This window comes from Scyliorhinus canicula, chromosome 12 (genome assembly GCF_902713615.1).
Source record: "Scyliorhinus canicula chromosome 12, sScyCan1.1, whole genome shotgun sequence".
In the NCBI taxonomy this organism is placed as follows: Eukaryota; Metazoa; Chordata; class Chondrichthyes; order Carcharhiniformes; family Scyliorhinidae; genus Scyliorhinus; species Scyliorhinus canicula.
Window position 1 is genome coordinate 52,747,661 of NC_052157.1, and position 19,566 is coordinate 52,767,226.

Sequence of the window (19,566 nt, forward strand, 5' to 3'; positions counted from 1 at the left end):
GAATTGTTGGTGTCTTCGTTTTATGAATTAAAACTCAGAATACAGACATTTCAACTTATTTTCAATATTATTTGCTGGAAATGATTAATTTTCAAACTCTATCACATTCAACATAAAACTAGGAGAGAGTCAATTCTTCTCGGGAACAGATATATAAGGTGATGCTCTTAGGAATGGAATAAAAGTAATAAATGATAATCAATGTCTGTCATTGTGATTTTGTTTCCATTTTGGTGGTAAATAACAGAGAAATTATTTTGTTTTGTAAAAAATATACTTTAATCGTCACATATCTGAAAGAGCATTACAAACATTTCAAAATGGCCATTGCACAAAGTGCAATTATATTCAGGTTTCTCTAACAAGTCATGTTGCTCTCTGAGGTGCTTCGATACAGTCAAAGGAACATTACAGACAATTCAAAATGGTCATTACAAATGGTGCAAAAGTATTTATGTTAGCTACCCAGATCAATTTGCACTCTGAGGTTCTTCAACACAATTGTAATATGTGTGATATTCACCATATACATTCAATGCGACTCCTACTTTGATTTGTTTAAACTTTATTATTGTCACATGTACCAAAATACAATGAGAAGTACTGTTCCGCGTACAGTCCAGACTGATCATTCCATGCATGATAAAAATCATCGGACATACATAAATACACATAGGCACAGGCAACGGGTGAAGCATGCAGAGTGTAGTACCACTCAGGAGAGATGTGTGAAGAGATCAGTTCAGTCCGTAAGAGGGTCATACAGGAATCTGGTAATAGCGGGGAAGAAGCTGCTTTTGAATCTGTTCGTGCATGTTCTCAGACTTTTCTATCTCCTGTCCGATGGAAGAAGTTGGAAGTACGAACTACCAGGGTGGGGGTATCTTTGATTATGCTGCCCGCTTTCCCAAGGCAGCGGGAGGTGTAAACAGAGTCAAAGGATGGGAGGCAGGTTCACGTGATGGACTGGGCTCTGTTCACAACTCTCTGTAGTTTTCTATGGTCTTGGGCCGAGCAGTTGCCTCAAGGGGGTTCTATACAGTTCCCGTCCCCTCAGTTCACTATGTCTGAAAGGGTTTAGACAGCGACCTTCCCCAATTGTGCCTCTGCGGTGGCTGCCCCAAGCATTAGTGCATCCCTCAGCACGTAGAGCTGGGCTTTGGAAGGTGCCAGTCTACCACACTCACCCGAGGACAATTCTTTGCGTTGGAAGACCAACACTTCGGGAACACCAGTGTCTTTCACCAAGTTGATGATTCTCCAGCAACAACAGCTGATATTTATCTCGGGTGTGTGTCTCTGGGAACAGCCCGTAGAGCAGAGTCCCATGTCACGGAGCTGCTCGGGATGAACCTCAACAAAAAGCAACTCCTCTCTCTCCAGACTTTCTTTGCAAAAGCACATTCCACAAGGCAGTGGACAATTGTCTCCTCCCCACTACAGCCACCTTGAGAGCAATGTGCAGGTGGTGAGAGAGGGTATGTAGGAAGGATTTGACGGGTGGGCCTTTCTCAACACCAGCCAAACTAGGTCTTGTCGCGTGTTTGAAAGTTCTAGTGAAAAATTGGAATTTTAAAACAATTATTCAATTCTTAAAGTTACAAAGGCGGACAGGCCAACCCTTCCCTTCTTATTGCATGATCCAAAAACTAATTCAAATTGAATCCAATTCATGGTCTTCACATGGGAGACATACAAGATCCAGGCTGACAAGAAAAGGGTTGAAAACAACTTCAGATGATTAGCTCTACCCCACCTCGACCCATTTGTTTTCATCCCATTTCATTTTAACTGTCTTTCACCATTTCTTTCTCTCTTGTCTTTCTTAATATATATTTAACCCCCTGCCCCATTTTAGCAATCTTTCCTTACCCTTTCTCCCTTTTGCTTTCCCCTTCCCTCCCCCCACATCTACATTTGTCACAGTTTACCCTCTGATGTTAATGTCTCTGCTGTTTGGCCTTTCACACCTTTTGTTCTCTCTGGGGACTGCCATTAGCACTCTTTCCCCTTGGTTTCTGTGGCTATTAGCACCTGGTTTCCCTTGGTTTCTGTGGCTATTAGCACCCCGTTTCCCTGGGTTTCCGTGGCTATGACTCATCTTTCATTCTCACTTCACAGGATAGGTATTTCACATTTCCAGACTCTTAGCTTTGAAAGAGGGTCATCTGGACATACAACGTTAGCTCTTTTCTCGCCCTACAGATGCTGCCGGACCTGCTGAGATTTTCCAGCATTTTCTCTTTAGTGACAAGAAAAGGCATTGCCCCTCACCTTGGGCTTGATCTGACCCTTGACCTTCGGTAGAAGGCTGAGTAACCTGAATGGAAATAGTTGCTGTGTGAAGTGGGTGGATTTGGGGAACAGACTCACTGGTCAATAAAGGCAACACCTTTCATGTTGTGCTGATGATATAATTGTGAATAATGTGAGAAATGTTATCAAAGGACTTCTGAAAGTCAACATCAACCTCTCCCATGCTTCGCAAAATATCCAATCATGTTCGTCAGACACGATTTTCCTTTCCCCAAATGCTCGGTGGCTTCAATTTATTAACCCGCCGTCTCCCCCTCACCCACCATCATCAAAACACAAACCACTCTGTCCCATTGTCTCCAGGAAGTGTTCCCACCATCATTTGGCTGGTAGTTGCCGGGGTTTAACCCCCACTTTGCTGGGGATTCTTTCTGAACAGGAGCGGGATATTTTCTACCCACCAGCATTTCAGCACAAGTTCCATTTCCCAGGATTATGGGAAGATTATGACCAGACCCTCCATCACGTCCCACCCTCAGCAACCTCCAGTGATGACCAGACGACATCTTTATTTTGAGTTCTGGCAAACCCTGCGTCACCTTTTTATTCCTTTTTATCTTTTGACGCTTATCTGCACCCTCTTTTATGGTGAAACTGGGAGTATGTTTTTCTACCGGATCAATTTTCCCAAATATTGTTAATTGGATGAAGAAAAAATGAAAAAAAGGCCAAATTCTCTGGCGGTTGCGAATCACACTTTCCGCTGTCCCGGCAGCGTGGAATGTCTTCAATGGGAAATCCCATTGACACGCGGCAGGAGTACAGAATCCCACCATCGAGAAGTACACAGCTGGGTGATCGGAGAATCTTGCCCAAAAAGTGAAGAACCTTTGACAGGAATGCTAAAAGCATCAGAAATTAAGATGCAAATTTGCGGGGAAAGGGGATGTTGAAGGATATGATTAATGTAACTAAAGTCATCAGCAAAGCGATGGAAGGGGTCATCAATAGTGCTATCAAGCGGTGCTTACTCAGCAATAACCTGCTCGCTGAAGCTCAGTTTGAGTTCCGCCAGGGTCACTCAGCCCCTGACCTCAGTACAGTCTTGATTCAAATTTGGGCAAAAGAGCTGAACTTCAGAGGTGAGGTGAACATGATTTCCCTGAACATCAAGGCAGGATTTGATCAAGTATGGCATCAAGGAGCTTGAGAAAAATGGGAGTCAATGGGAATCAGGGGGAAAACTCCACTGGTTCGATTCAAATTGGGCACAAAGGAAGATGGTTGTGGTGGCTGGAAGTCAATCAACTCAGTCCAGGGATTTCAGGGTGCCGAGGTCCCAGGTTCGATCCTGGCTCTGGGTCACTGTCCATGTGGAGTTTGCACATTCTCCCCGTGTTTGCGTGGGTTTTGCCCCCTCAACCCAAAGATGTGCAGGGTAGTTGGATTGGACACGCTAAATTGCCCCTGAATTGGAAAAAATTAATTGGGTACTCTACATTTATTTCTTTTAAACTCAGTCCCAGGACATCACTGGAGGAAGGTGGTATCCTAGGCCCAACCATCTTCAGCTGCTTCATCAATAACCTCCCTTCCATCATAAGGGCAGCAATGGGGATGTTCACTGATGACTTCCCAATGTTCAGCAACATTCGTAACTCTTGAGATACTGAAACAGTCCATGTCCAAATGCAGCAAGACCTGGGCAATATTCAGGCTGGGATGAAAAGTGGAAAATAATATTTCGTCATATACATAGCAGGCAATGATCATCTCCAGCAAGAGAGAATCAAATCATCTCCCATGACATTCAATTGCATTCCCATCCTTGAATCCGCCACTATCACCATCCTGGGGGTTACCGTTGACCAGAAACTGAACCGGACTAGCCATATAAACACTGTGGCTACAAGAGCAGGTCAGAGGTTAGGAAACCTGTGGAGAGTAACTCATCTCCCGACTCCCAAAAGCCTGTCCATCATCTGCAAGGCACAAGTCAAGAGTGTGATGAAATACTCCCCACTTGCGTGAATGAGTGCAGCTCCAACAACACTCAAGAAGCTCAAAACCATCCAGGACAACACACCCACGTTGTCAACACCCCATTCACCACTCTGAACATTTATTCCCTCCACCACTGATGCCCAGTGGCAGCTGTCTGTACCACCTTGAAGAAACTTTCAGGAATTCACAAATGCTTCTTATTTAGCAGCTTCCTAAACCGTGACATTTACCACCAAGAAGGAAAAGGGCAGCAGATACCTGGGAACAAGATGACCTGCAAGTTCCCCATCAAATTATTCAGCATCGTGATGAGGAAAAATATCACTGTCACTGGATCAAAATCCTCCTTCCCTTACAACACCATTGATGTACCTACACCACACATACTGAAATGGTTCCTGATTGCAACTCACCAGCACCTTCTCAAGGGCAATTCGGGTTGGGAACTGAAAATGCGAACCTCGCCAGCAACATCCAAGCTCCATGAATGAGCAGAAAATAATCCCTATTCCACCTTCTATACAAGGTGAACACAGACCTGCATATAACCTTCTGTAAAAAAGGGAATATAGACCTGTATGTCACCTTCAATAAAGACGAACAAGGACCTGTACATAATCTTCCATACAAACTGAATATAGATCTGTATGTCACCTTCTATATAAGGTGACTACACACCTGTATAACATCTTCTATACGTGACAAATATAGATCTGTACACCAATTTCTATATTAAGTGCATATAGACCTGCATGCAACCCCCTATTCACAATAAATATATATCTATATATGTCCATCCATAGAAAGTGAACACAAACCTCTATACCTCCTTCCATACAAGGTGAACACCTATCTGCATACCAACTTCTATATAATCTAAATGCAGATCAGTATACCACTTTCCAGAGAAGTTGAATATAGACCCGTATACAACCATGGTGAACACAGGCCTGTATGCTACCTCTGTACATGGTGGACACAGTCCAGCGTACCACCTTCTATATATGGTGAACACAGACCTGTACGCCACCTTCTATACATGGTGAACGGATACCTGTATACCACCTTCTATATGAGGTGAACACAGACCTGCATATAGCCTTTTGTATAAGATGAATATACACCTGTACACCTTCTTCTATACAGGATGAATATAGATCTGTATGACACCTTCTGTATTAGGTGTATGTAGAGCTGCATACAATCCCTATTCAAGGTGAATACAGGCCTGTATAGCTCCTTCGTATAAGGTGAACACAGACATATATACATCCATGCATACAAGGTGAACACAGACCTCTATACCAACTTCTCTAGAAGGTAAACGCAGACATGTAGATCACCTTTTATTCATGGTGAACACTTACCTGTATACCACAATTTATTCATGGTGATCACTTACCCGTATACCACCCACCTTTATTACATGGTGAAAACAGACCTGTAAAGCGTCTTCTATACAAGGTGAACACAGACCTGTATACCACTTTCTATACAAGGTGAACACAGACATGTATACCATCTTCTATACATGGTGAACATATATCTGTATACCACTTTCTATGCAAGGTGAACACAAGATATGTCTACCATCTTCTATACATGGTGAACGCATACCTGTATAACACTTTCTATGCATGGTGAACACAGACCTGTATACCAACTTCTATACATGGTGAACACATGCCTGTATACCACCTTTATATGTTGAAGACAGACCTGTATGGCACTGTATGCCACCTTTTATACATTATGATCAGAGGCCTGTATACCACCTTCTATACATGATGAACACAGGCCTGTATACCACCTTCTGTACATGGTGAAAACACACCTGTATAGCACCTTCTATACATGGTGAGCACAGACCTATATACCACTTTCTACAGACTATAAAACAGACCTGTATACCACCTTCTATACATGATGAACACAAACCTGTATATCATGTTGTATACATAGCGAACAGACCTGTATACCACCTTCTGTACATGATGAACACAGACCTGGATACCACCTTCTATACATGATTAACATAGAACTATATACCTCCTTCTATGCGTATGTGAACATACACCTGTATATCAACTTCTCTAGAAGGTAAACACAGACCTATATACTACTTTCTATACATGGTGAACGCTGACCTGTATACCATCTTCTATATATAGTGAGTACAGACCTACATGCCACCATCTATGGATAGTGAGTAGACCTGTGTACCAGCTTCTATGCATGGTGAAGACAGACCTGTATACCACCTTTTATACATACTGAGTACAGAACTGTATACCACCTTCTATATATGTTGAACTCAGACCACCTATACACCACCTTCTGTACATAGTACAGACCTGTATACCACCATGTATATGTGGTGAACACAGACCTGTATACCACCTTCTGTACATAGTGAGTACAGACCTGTAAACCACCTTCTATACATGATGAACACAGACCTGTATACCACCTTCTGTGTATAGTGAGTACAGACCTGTATACCACCTTCTATACAAGGTGAAGACAGACCTGTATATCACCTTTTATACATGCTGAACACAGACCTGGATACCACCTTTTATACATGGTGAACACAAACCTGTATACCATCTTCTATACACGGTGAACACAGGCCTGTATACCATCTTCTATACATGATGAACACAGCCCTGTACACCACCTTCTATGTATGGGGAACACAGACTTGTATACCACCTTAAATACAAGGTGAACAAGGGCAGCACGGTGGCTTAGTGGTTAGCACAACCGCCTCACGGCGCCGAAGTCCCAGGTTCGATCCCGGCTCTGGGTCACTGTCCGTGTGCAGTTTGCACATTCTCCCCGTGTCTGCGTGGGTTTCGCCCCCACAATCCAAAAATGTGCAGAGTAGGTGGATTGGACACGCTAAATTGCCCCTTAATTGGAAAAAATAATTGGGTAATCTAAATTTATAAATAAAAATAAAAAAATACAAGGTGAACACAGATCTTTATACCACCTTCTATACAAGATGAACACATACCTGTATACCACCTTCTGTAAAAGATGAACACATACCTGTATACCACCTTCTGGAGCAGATGAACACATAGCTGTCTACCACCTTTTATACATGATGAATATAGACCTGTATACCACCTTTTATACATGGTGAACACAGACCTGTATACCACCTTCTGTACAAGATGAACACATACTGTATACCACCTTTTATACATGGTGAACACAGACCTTGATACCACCTTTTATACATGGTGAACACAGGCCTCTATGTCGCCGTTTATACATGATTAACACAGAATTGTATACCTCCTTCTATGCAAGGTGAACATACACCTGTATATCAACTTCTCTAGAAGGTAAACACAGACCTATATAACACTTTCTATACGTGGTGAACACTTACCTGTATACCATCTTCTATATATATTGAGTACAGACCTATATACCACCATCTATAGATAGTGAGTACAAACCTGTGTACCAGCTTCTATGCAAGGTGCAGACCTGTATACCACCTTTTATACATAGTGAGTACAGAACTGTATACCACCTTTTATACATGCTGAACACAGACCTGCATACCACCTTCTGTACATGATGAACATGGACCTGTACACCACCTTTTATACATGATGAATATAGACCTCTATACCACCATTCATACATGGTGAACACAGACCTGTATACCACCTTCTATACACGATGAACACAAACCTGTATACCACCTTCCCTATAAGCTGTACATAGCCCTGTACACCACCATGGAGGTGCGTGAAGGGTCGCTGCTTTGCCAAACTAACAATGTACAAAGACAGAATCTATCAGAGACATGATGAGGAGCAAAGTGCCGAAGTTGTATTGGTGATGCAAATGGTGTCTTGGTTGAGGAATGTGCAATGACACTGGGAGGAGCTGAGAGCTGGCGACTTTAAGGAGACATGGAGAAATTTCAGCAAAATCGACTATGAAATTCAGCAGTGTGACTACAGGAATGGGCCCTTAAACTACTCGGTGATCAAAAATCGTCCAAATAACATGGAAGACACAATTTGTTCTTAGTGAAAGAACTAGAATCAAAATGATACATTTATTTACAAACAAATGTGTGATATCTAATCCACTCTTATAGAACCTCGTTTAAATTCACTAATACAATATTGTACTGAATTAAACAGCGGAAAGTATCCATTAAATGCAGTGTATAAAAATATAAACGATTGCAATGTTTTAACGTTAAACTTCTATAATATTCCAATGGTTCGGTTCCAGGATATCTGATTCTTCTAATTTTATCTGGAGAAATCTTTAGTGTGCATGTCTCAAAGCTTGTCAATGTTATTTCAAAACGCCACTGGGTTAAAGTCAGTTTACCCCATTATTTGGTGGTCGAGTCATTGACTCATGTCAATGGTTTATGGTTATTTTAACCGGGTTAGAAATGTTCAGCTGAGAGTATTGCCTGAGGCGGAACTGGGGAGGGGGGGGGGGGGGGGGGGGGGGGGGGGTAGATTTCAACTTACTTAAGACTCATTCACCCCTCCACGTCCCCTCAAATTTCAAATGGAGCCCACAGTGGGTTAACCACTTTCTGTTTCGTCTTGCGGTGGGGAGAGGTTGCGGCTGAAATCAGCCTTTTCTATCCAGTTAATTGGAAGAATGGAAGTGACATGAGCTCGGGCGGTATTAACCCAGATCCTTGTCTGCAGGGGTCTAGAAACCCATGTCCCTGCGGAGGAGGGTGACTGAGCTGGGGTGGCACATTGGACATTGGTCACGACTGTCCTTCACAGACTTGTGAGGCCCCTTGTCTTGGATTGGAGAGTTTTATAGAAAGAACCAGATGGGGGTAATGAATCTGCGGAGTACAAATACTGTTCACACCAAAAAAAATCTATAACGGGGAATGGGAGGGTTTATCGGGCCGACATTTGTTGTGTCTGGTGGGAAAAAGTTAAGGTTTTCTCATCTGCTACCAGCGGAAATTCTTTTATCAGCCGCCACGCCAAAGTTTTCATCAAAACAGCTGAACTTGGGTATCTTTTGGCGGGAAAGCGCCTCTGAGTCTTTCTGCTGTTTGTCCGGTTCCCCACTAGGGGCCGCTCACGTTTCAATCCGGCCACATTGGGTCGCTGAGCTCCTCACTCGGTTCATTGTCGCTCAGAAACTCAAAACAGCAGAACTGCTGTTCCACTGCCCCATTCCTCTTCTCCTGCCCACTCCCCAGCCCCCTTCCGCTTCTCCTGCCCACTCCCCAGCCTCCTTCCGCTGCCCCCTTCCGCTTCTCCTGCCCACTCCCCAGCCTCCTTCCGCTGCCCCCTTCCGCTTCTCCTGCCCACTCCCCAGCCTCCTTCCGCTTCTCCTGCCCACTTCCCAGCCTCCTTCCGCTTCTCCTGCCCACTCCCCAGCCTCCTTCCGCTCCCCCCTTCCCGCTTCTCCTGCCCACTCCCCAGCCCCCTTCCGCTTCTCCTGCCCACTCCCCAGCCTCCTTCCGCTGCCCCCTTCCGCTTCTCCTGCCCACTCCCCAGCCTCCTTCCGCTTCTCCTGCCCACTCCCCAGCCTCCTTCCGCTGCCCCCTTCCGCTTCTCCTGCCACTCCCCAGCCTCCTTCCGCTTCTCCTGCCCACTCCCCAGCCTCCTTCCGCTGCCCCCTTCCGCTTCTCCTGCCCACTCCCCAGCCTCCTTCCGCTTCTCCTGCCCACTCCCCAGCCTCCTTCCGCTGCCCCCTTCCGCTTCTCCTGCCCACTCCCCAGCCTCCTTCCGCTTCTCCTGCCCACTCCCCAGCCTCCTTCCGCTGCCCCCTTCCGCTTCTCCTGCCCACTCCCCAGCCTCCTTCCGCTGCCCCCTTCCGCTTCTCCTGCCCACTCCCCAGCCTCCTTCCGCTGCCCCCTTCCGCTTCTCCTGCCCACTCCCCAGCCTCCTTCCGCTGCCCCCTTCCTCTGATCCCATCCCCTGCTCCTTCCCCTGGCCCTTTCACTGCCCGCTTCTCCTGCTGCCCCCTGCTCTTTCCGCTGCCCCGTCCCTTCCCATCATCATATTTGTTGCCCTCCTGCTGCTCCTCCAGCGTCTACTGTCCCTTCCCCATTCCGTTGCCTCCTGTCCCGTTCCGCATGTTCAGCACCACCCCCCCCCAACCCACCCCCTTTCCCCTCCCGCACCCCTTCTCCTGCCTGCTCCCGCACACCCCACTCCTTCCCCCGCCCTCTCCGCTTCCCTGCTCCATCCTTACCCCAGCCCCTATTCCAGCTCTCCTTCACTCCCCTGCCGCCTCCCCAACTGCTTACCCTCCCCCCTTCCCCTTCCCCCTCCCCCTCCCCTTCCCAAACCACGTCTCCTGTCCCCTCTCTACACCCTGCCTCCTCACTTCATTCTGTCTCCTCCCCTTCTCTTCCACCTTCTGCTTTACTCTCCCGCCTGCCTCCACCTTCCTAAATTTGCATTTCCAAATCCCCTTCTCACTCCACTTTCCCATTGGTCTCTAGCTTCCGCTTCTTCCTCTACATAACCTCCCCTCCCATTGCCCCCTCTCTCGTATCCCTCCTCCCATTGCACCCTCACTCCTATCCCTTCTCCCCTTTCCATTGCCCCCTCTCTCCTATCCCTCCTCCTCCCATTCCACCCTCTCCCCTATCCCTCCTCCTTCTCCTCCCATTGCACCCTCTCTCGTATCCCTCCTCCCCCTCTCCTATTTCTACTCCCTCCCATTGTCCCTCTCTCTTCCCCCTTCTCCCTCTCCCATTAGCACTCCAAATGACCATTCCCCACCCCAATCTTCCGTTCCCCTCCTATTCCCTCCCTCTCCCAGTTTCCCCTCCTATTTCCCTCTTCCTCTCTCCCCCTTCCCATCCTACTCTCCCTCTCCCTCCCATTCCCACTCCATCTTTTCCCTTCCCGCTTCCCGCTCCAGCAGAACCCCTGCTCTGCACTAATGTCCAAACCCACGATTGCTTCACTGAGCTTTCCCTTCCAGACACTGACAGAGGAGAGAATATTGCTGATGTATTTTTTCGGAATGAGAAACCATTCGGATTTTCCATTCGCCCTAAATACTGATGATTGGACAATGTATCGGTCCGTGCGATTTCCAATTGGCCCTCAGTCTGTTTCACACACAAGTCCAGCACTCTCTCGTGTTGGGGGCGGTCTGCTTGCCAACCCTCACTAGTCTTGCCGGCTTTTCACATCGAGCCGAGCGTGTAGTTCCTGGGCTGTCTCTCCCAGGAGGGTTTGCATATCAGAGGCAAAGCGGTAGACGTAGCGTTTCCCCGCCGTTTTGTGAATGATGTCTCTGTGGTAATAATAGCGCAGGCCCCGGCTCAACTTTTCATAGTTCATCTTAGGCTTGTTCTTCCGGTTCCCCCAGCGCTTGGCAACCTGAGGGAACAGCAGGGAAATGCTGAGTTAATGGGTACAGTGGGGGGGGGGGGGGGGGGAGGGAGACCGCTCTAATTACATTGGGTCCCCACGTCTAGTTTCATTCGCCCCAGCCCTCCCGAACACTCAGCTCCCTGCAGGGCGGGCTGGTCAGATGGGCTATCAGTGGCCAATGCAATTCAATCCGGATCAGTGTAGGGTGATTTATTAGGGCAAACAAAAAGGGCAAGGAAATTCATGATGGATAGTAGGACACTGGGAAGCACCTAGGATCAGTGGGACCTTCGTGTGTATGTACAAAGAACAATACGGCACAGGAACAGGCCCTTCGGCCCTCCAAGCCTGTACCGGTCATGATACCAACCTTTGCCAAAACCCTCAGCACTTCTTTGTGCCGTATCCCTCTATACTCATCCTATCCATGTGTTTGTCAAGTATACCGGTCCCTTAAGGTAGCAGAGCATGTGGATACAGTGTTTCAGGAGGCAGATGGTGGACTTGCCTTTATTAGCCAAGGCATAGAGTTTAAGGGCAGGGAGGTTATGCTGGAACTGTATAAAACGTTGGTTAGGCCACAGCTAGAGTTTTGTGTTCAGTTCTGGAATCCACCTTATAGGAAAGATTTGATAGCCCAGGAAAGAATGCTGAAGAGATTGACTGGGATGTTGCCTGGGCTGGAGAGTGTTAGCTACGAAGAGAGGTTGTTTTCCTTTGAAGATTGTAGACTGAGCGGGCAGATGAATGAGGTGTATAAAATACGAGGGGCATAGATCGAGTAGACAGGAAGAAACTTTTCCCCTTGCTGGAGGGATCAATGACCAGGGGGCATAGATTTAAGTTAAGAGCAGGAGGTTCAGAGGGGATGTCAACCATGGGGGAGTTCGCCTGAAAGGGTGGAGGAAGCAGAGACCCTCATATAATTTAAGAGGTATTTAGATGTGCACTTGTGATCCCAAGGCACACAAGGTTATGGGCCAAGTGCTGGAAAATGGGATTAGGTTAGGTGGTTGTTTTTGACTGGCGCAGACGCGACACGCCAAGGGTTTTTCTGTGCTGTAGATCTGAATCTGTAGATTTGAGTGGGTGTAAATTGAGAGAGGTGGATACTCAGTGAAACCTTGGTGTCCTCGTGCATCAGCCACTGAAAGTAAATACGCGGGTACAGCACGCAGTAACAAAGTCAAATTCATAGCGAGAGGGTTTGAGTATAGGGATACAGCTGTTTTACTGCAATGGTATAGGGCATTGGTGAGGCCACACCTGGAGTATTGTGTGCAGTTTTGGTGTCCTTCATCTGAAGAAGGATATTCTTGCTACGGAGGAAGTGCAGTGAAGGTTTACCAGGCTAGTTCCTGGGATGACAGCACTCTCACATGAGGAGAGACTAAGTCGGTTAGGATTATACTCATTGGAATTTCTAAGAGAGGGGATCTCACAGAAACGTATAAAATTCTAACAGGATTAGAGAAGGTAAACTCAGAATGATATAAATAGTTTGAGGATAAGGGGTAAACCTTTTAGGACTGAGGTGAGGAGACATTTCTTCACCCAGAGAATGGTGAATGTGTGGAATTCACTACCACAGAAAGTTGTTGAGGTCAAAACATTGTGTAATTTCAGGAAGGAATTAGATACAGCTCTTGGGCTCAAGCGATCAAGGGATATGGGAGGGAAGGTGAGATCATGATATCGAACTTGATGTTAATGAATGGCGGAGCAAGTTAGAAGGGCCGAATGGCCTCATCCAGCTTCTATTATCTATGTATGTTTCTATGTATGACTCTATGACTCTAGCAAGTAAGTTGAATATTTCTGTATTCGCTGCCTGTAAAGTTGAACAAGAACTTAAGGCGCTTTACCTGTTTAAAGGCGTGAGAGCCAGAAATTCTAAACAAACCGACAGGATGGGAATGACTGTGACTACATTGTGATATGTTTTGATATGTTCTGTTCACAATGGGATTCTTCTGGTGGACGCCCCCCCCCCCCCCCCCCCCCCCCCCCCCCCCCCCATATGAATCTAATTTACCAGCTCTGGTGTCCGTGGGCCAATATTTATTCCTCAACTTAAGTCACTAAGACAGGTTATCTAGTCAGACATTCAGTTGCGTTTCTTTTTGTGGGATCTTGCTGTCTGAAAATTGCTCTTCCTGCGCTGGGACAGCGAGTGCATTTTTCAAAATGTGCTTCGCCTCAGCCAGAAAGCACATTGGGATGTGCTGTGGTCAGGAAAGGTGCTATGTCCAATTCCAGTTCTTGTGTTAGGTTGTGGACCGACAGAATCAGTCACAGCGGTGGCACAGTGGTTAGCACCGCTGCCTCACAGCGCTAGGGACCTGGGTTCAATTCCAGCCTTGGTTGACTGTCTGTGTGGAGTCTGCATGTTCTCCCTATGTCTGCATGTGTTTCGTCCGGGTGCTCAGGTTTCCTCCCACAATCCAAAGATGTGCAGGTTAGATGGATTGACCATGATAAATTGCCCCTTAGTGTCCAAAGGTTAGATGGGGTTACAAGGTAACAGGGTTATAGGGATAAGGTGGGGGATTGAGCCTAGGTATGGTGCTCTTTCAGAAGGTCGGTGCACACACGATGGGCCGAGTGCCCTATTTCTGCACTGTAGGGATTCTATGGAGAATTAACTTGCCTCGTTGGGATCCGAGAGTTTAAACTCCCAGCCGTCTCCGGTCCAGCTGATGAAGGATTGGCAGGATTTATCCAGGAGGAGCTCCAGAAGAAATTGCCAGAGTTGGATGGGACCATTTCCTGGAGAGGATGACAGATCAAACATCCATAAAACATATGAGACTAAACAGCATTTCTTATGAGTGGAGGAAGAGAAGGAGGCAATTCAAATCTCCCGAGTCCAGTTCCCTCCTTCACTGAGATCAGCAATGATCTGAACCTGCCCATCCGGGCTCCATAAAACGTAAAGAAAACCTTCGAGAAACCTTTAAAAAAAGCTGAGGTCTATCAATTTGAGTTTGGAAATATTCGATTGACCCCACCCAGTCAGGACAGACTTTCTTTTGGGAGGAGGTAAGTTCTAGATTTGCACCCCACTTTGTGTGAGGAAGTGACCCCCTTCTAGCCCCTCCTCCATCACCCTGCCCCCGACCCCAACACCACCTTTCACAGCTTATAGAGCCATGGAGTCATAGAGTTTTCCAGCACGGAAGTAGGCCATTCGGCCCATCGTGTCTGGGATGGCCGTCAAGCACCAATCTATTCTAATCCCATTTTTCAGTACTTGGTCCATAGCCTTGTATGCTCTGGCATTTCAAGGTGGAGTTTAAAGTGCTCACCTAAATATTTCTTACATGTTGTGAGGGTTCCCATCTCTACCACCCTTTCAGGCAGCGAGTTCCAGATTACAACCACCCTGTGGATAAAAAGATTTTTCCTCACATACCATCTAAAATGTCCTGCCCCCTTAACTTAAATCTATGCCCCCTGGTGATTGACCCTCCGCCAAGGAAAGAAAGGTCCTTCCTATGTCCCCTATCTATATCCCTCATAATTTTATACACCCCAGTCACGTTCCCCCTTCATCCTTCTTTGCTCCAAAGGAAAACAACCCAAGCCTAACCAGCCTCTTTTCACAGCTGGAATGCACCAACACAGGCAGCATCCTGGTGAATCTCCTCTGCACCCCTCCAAAGCGATCACATCCTTCATATAGTACGGTGACCAGAACTGCACACAGTATTCCAGCTGTGGCCTAACCAGTGCTTTAAACATCTTCTCGAATTTACTACTTCTCTAAATTATGACAAATATTTTAACATAATTTCCTAATACTTCCAGTATGTAAAATGATAAAAATAACAGTCAAAGGTTCTCTATCTGAGTGTACACAATACATGCAAGAAGATGGATGGATTAATACAACAAATAAACAAAAGAATTATGATGTAACAGCCATTGCAGAAACATGGTTAATATATGACCACGGGGTGAAACTTGCACCTTGAGAGTATTTTGGAAGGACTGGAAGAAAGAAAAAGGAGGTGGGTAGCTCTGTTAATAAAATATGGGATCTGCAGAGAAGTGACAAAGGATCTTGATCCAGAGGATTAAACTGTAGTATCAGTTTGTGTGGAGACAAGAAAGAGCAAAGAAGAGTGTAGCCATCTAAGATGGCCACCTACAAAGGACCATGGGAATTATGGCCAACCCAGGTCTCAGACAGATACAAAGCCTATGTGTATCTGAAACACAGGAAACCAGGCCTGATCGAAACCCCCGCTCATTTGCATTTCAATGGCCCATTTTCCCAGAACAATAGAATTCCAATCAAGCAACTGGTACAGCCATAGACTGATTGGCGCCACTCCCTTTACTCAGAAAGCCCAAATGCCAAGGTCAATGACCGCTAAGGACCCTCCCAGCCACCAAGGCACCCGCCCCTTTATTGGCCGAAATCGAAGACAGTGATCAGAGCCCTGTCGAACTATTGGGTCCAAGGTTAAGGACTGCCCCAAAGAGTGCGAAATCACAGAAGGATAAAAGAGAGCACAGCCATGTGTTCTGTCTCTTTTGGATCTAGCCTGTGCTAGCCCAATTGCAGCAGGAACAGCCAGCTAAGTTCAAGACCAACGATCGCTACCTGACGGACCAGCCCAGCAGAGACAGAGCCACTTTCTTCGAACCAGCCAAGTGAAATCCAGATAAAGGCCTTATCCATTTGCACAGTGCCGGTTTCCCTGAAGTTAAGTATAGGCTATTGTAGGTGATTAGTGTAGTTTAACTCCTAGTAGATATTGTGTTTGCATGTCAAGATAACTCTTGTGTGTATAAATAAGCCATATTTTGGACTAACTAACTGGTTATATGGTCATTTGATCAATATAAGGGGAAGCTTGTGGTTCACCAACATTATTAATAGAGCAACAAGAGCAATTACTGGTGGGAGTGGTATCTCAGCCAGCTTACATTGTAAAGCAGAGTAATAACGAAAAAATTATGGAGGGTGGTAAGAAAGGTAAATAATCTTGGGAGATTGTAATCCTCATATGGATTATACAAATCAAGTTTAGAAAGGTAACCTGGAGTATGAATTCTTGAGCGTATTCAGGGCAGTTCCTTAGAGCAGTCTGAAACAAACTAGGGAACAGGCTATTTTAGAACTGGTAATATGTAATGACACAGGATTAATGAATGACCACATCGGAAAGGATTCTCTGGGGAAGAGTGATCATTACATGATAAAATTTCACTTTCAGTTTGCAGATGAGAAACGTGGGTCTGAAATTAGTCTCTTTATTTGAAAGGATAAGGACAGAAGTAGTCAAAGTGGACTGAGAAAATAGGGTAAAAGGTAAGGCAGTACAGTAGCAGGGATTTAAGGAGGTCGGTCACAATCTGAATCATAGAATCGTAGAATTTACAGTGCAGAACGATGCCATTCGGCCCATCGAGCTCTTGGAAAGAGCATCCTACTTCAGGCCACACCTCCCCCCTATTCCCTACAACACAGCAACCCCACCTAACCTTTTTGGATACTAAGGGCAATATAGAATGGCCAATCCACCTAACCTGTACATCTTTGGACTGTGAGAGGGAACCAGAGCACTCGAAGGAAACCCACGCAAACACGGGGAGAACGTGCAGACTCCACACAGACAGTGACCCAAGCCGGGAATCGAACCTGGAACCCTGGAGCTGTGAAACAACAGTGCTAACCACTATGCTACCGTGCCGCCCACGAATCAAGGTTTATTCCATTGACAAATCAAGACCCTATGAGAAGGATGCACCATTTATGGCTACCGAACAAAGTAATGGATGGTATCAAAACTGAACCAAAAGTGGAAGCTGAGAGGGCTGGGAAAATTCAAGAAACAAGAAAAAAATAACAGAAATAAAGAGTGAGAAATTGGAGTGTGAGAGAAGACCAGTGAGAAATGTGAAAACGCTGCCTCACGGTGCCGAGGTCCCAGGTTCAATCCCGGCTCTGGGTCACTGTCTGTGTGGAGTTTGCACATTCTCCCCTTGTTTGCATGGGTTTCGCCCCCACAACCCAAAGATGTGCAGGGTAGGTGGATTGAACACACTAAATTGCCCCTTAATTGGAAAAAAATTAATTGGGTACTCTAAATGTATTTTTAAAAAGAATACATTTTTTTAAAATGTAAAAACAAACAATGAAAGTTTCTATAAGTATAATAAAGGAAAAAATAGCCTTGGTCTGTTGAGGGCAAGATGAGGGAATTAACAATGGGAAATGAGGAAATGGCAGAAACCCTCAACAATAATTTGTATTTATAATAATTTTCCTCCACAGTAGGTTGAAGTGGTTGCAGCAATGGTGGCATTAGTTTCAATCTCCCAATGTCCCTTACATTCTGGAGAGGTCCCAGTGGATATGGAAAACCAGAAATGTGACATCTACCTTCAATAAAGGAGGGAGACAGGAAGTTGGAAACTCTCGGACAGATGGCCTAACATTTGTCTTTGGAAAAATGGTAGCATTCATTATTAATGAGGAACTAGGGGGACATTTGGAAAATCCTGTTACTATTAGACATAGAACATAGAACAGTACAGCACAGAACAGGCCCTTCGGCCCTCGATGTTGTGCCGAGCCATGATCACCCTACTCAAACCCACGTATCCACCCTATACCCGTAACCCAACAACCCCCCACCCCTTAACCTTACTTTTTAGGACACTACGGGCAATTTAGCATGGCCAATCCACCTAACCCGCACATCTTCGGACTGTGGGAGGAAACCGGAGCACCCGGAGGAAACCCATGCACACACGGGGAGGACGTGCACACTCCGCACAGACAGTGACCCAGCCGGGAATCGAACCTGGGACCCTGGAGCTGTGAAGCATTTATGCTAACCACCATGCTACCGTGCTGCCCATTATGACAGGGTCATAATGAATCTATCCATATAATCCTCAGAGTGCAGAAGGAGGCCATTCAGCCCATCGAGCCTGCACCAACGCTCCAAAAGAGCACCCTACCTAGGCGCACTTCCCCACCTCGCAACCCCACCTAACCTCCACATTTGTGGACACTAAGGGGAAATTTAGCCTGGCCAATCCACTTAACCTGCACATCTTACATTATGCAAAGGGAATTGTGTTTGACTAATTTAGTCCAGTTATTGAACAAGGAGGGGGGATAAAGGGAAAATCAGCAGATGTGTTGTATTTGGATTTCCAAAAGGCTTTTGATAATATGAGATGTAAAAAGGTTACCCTGCAACACAAGACCTCGGGATGTTATGGGAGTCTTATGGTAACATGGATTGAGGATTGGTTCACTCACAGGAAACAGAGAGTCGGGATAAATGGAATAGTTTTATTTTGCCGAACTGTGACGAATGGATTGCCACAGGAATCAATGCTGTGGGAACCAATCTTTAAGATCTAAGATGTCTTGGATGAAGGGACCGGCACTGTTGCTACTAAATGTATTAGTGACACGGAGGAAAACAAGTTGTGAGGAGGATGGGTAACCAAGGGATATAGTCGGTTTGGTGAGTCAGAAAGGAGATTGGCAGATGGAGTATAATGTGGGAAGATGTGATTGTCAGGAGGAATAGCAAAGGGGAATATGATTTAAATAGGGAGGAATCGGAGAACAATGTGTCTGAGAGGGATCTGCCTATCTGTAGAACCATAGAATTCCAAGAATGCAGAAGGAGGCCATTTGGTCCATTAAGGCTGAACTGACCCTCTGAACGAGCACCCTGCCTAGACACACTCCCCTTTCCTATCCCCGTAGCCCCTAACCAGCTAACCTGTACATCTTTGGACACAAAGGGGCAATTTTATCACGGCCAATCCATCCAATCTGCCCATCTTTGGATTGTGGGAGAAAACCGGAGCACCCAGAGGAAACCCACGCAGACACAGGAAGAAAGTACAAACTCCAGACAGACAGTCACCCAAGGCCAGGAATTGAACCCGGGCGCCT

At 46.0% G+C, this 19,566-nt stretch overlaps 1 protein-coding gene across 1 annotated transcript in view; it reads right to left on the reverse strand.

Moving 5' to 3' along the window:
* Window positions 1-11,145: 11,145 nt before the first annotated feature.
* The window catches only part of LOC119974589 (protein c-ets-1-B-like), a 28,248-nt gene continuing 19,827 nt past the window's right edge, over window positions 11,146-19,566 (reverse strand). The window contains exons 6-7 of the mRNA XM_038813621.1: window positions 14,278-14,396; window positions 11,146-11,633 (exon numbers count right to left, since the gene is read on the reverse strand). Of these exons, the coding sequence (XP_038669549.1) occupies window positions 11,421-11,633; window positions 14,278-14,396 (332 nt within the window). The 3' untranslated portion in view covers window positions 11,146-11,420. The remainder of the gene's footprint in view (window positions 11,634-14,277; window positions 14,397-19,566) is intronic.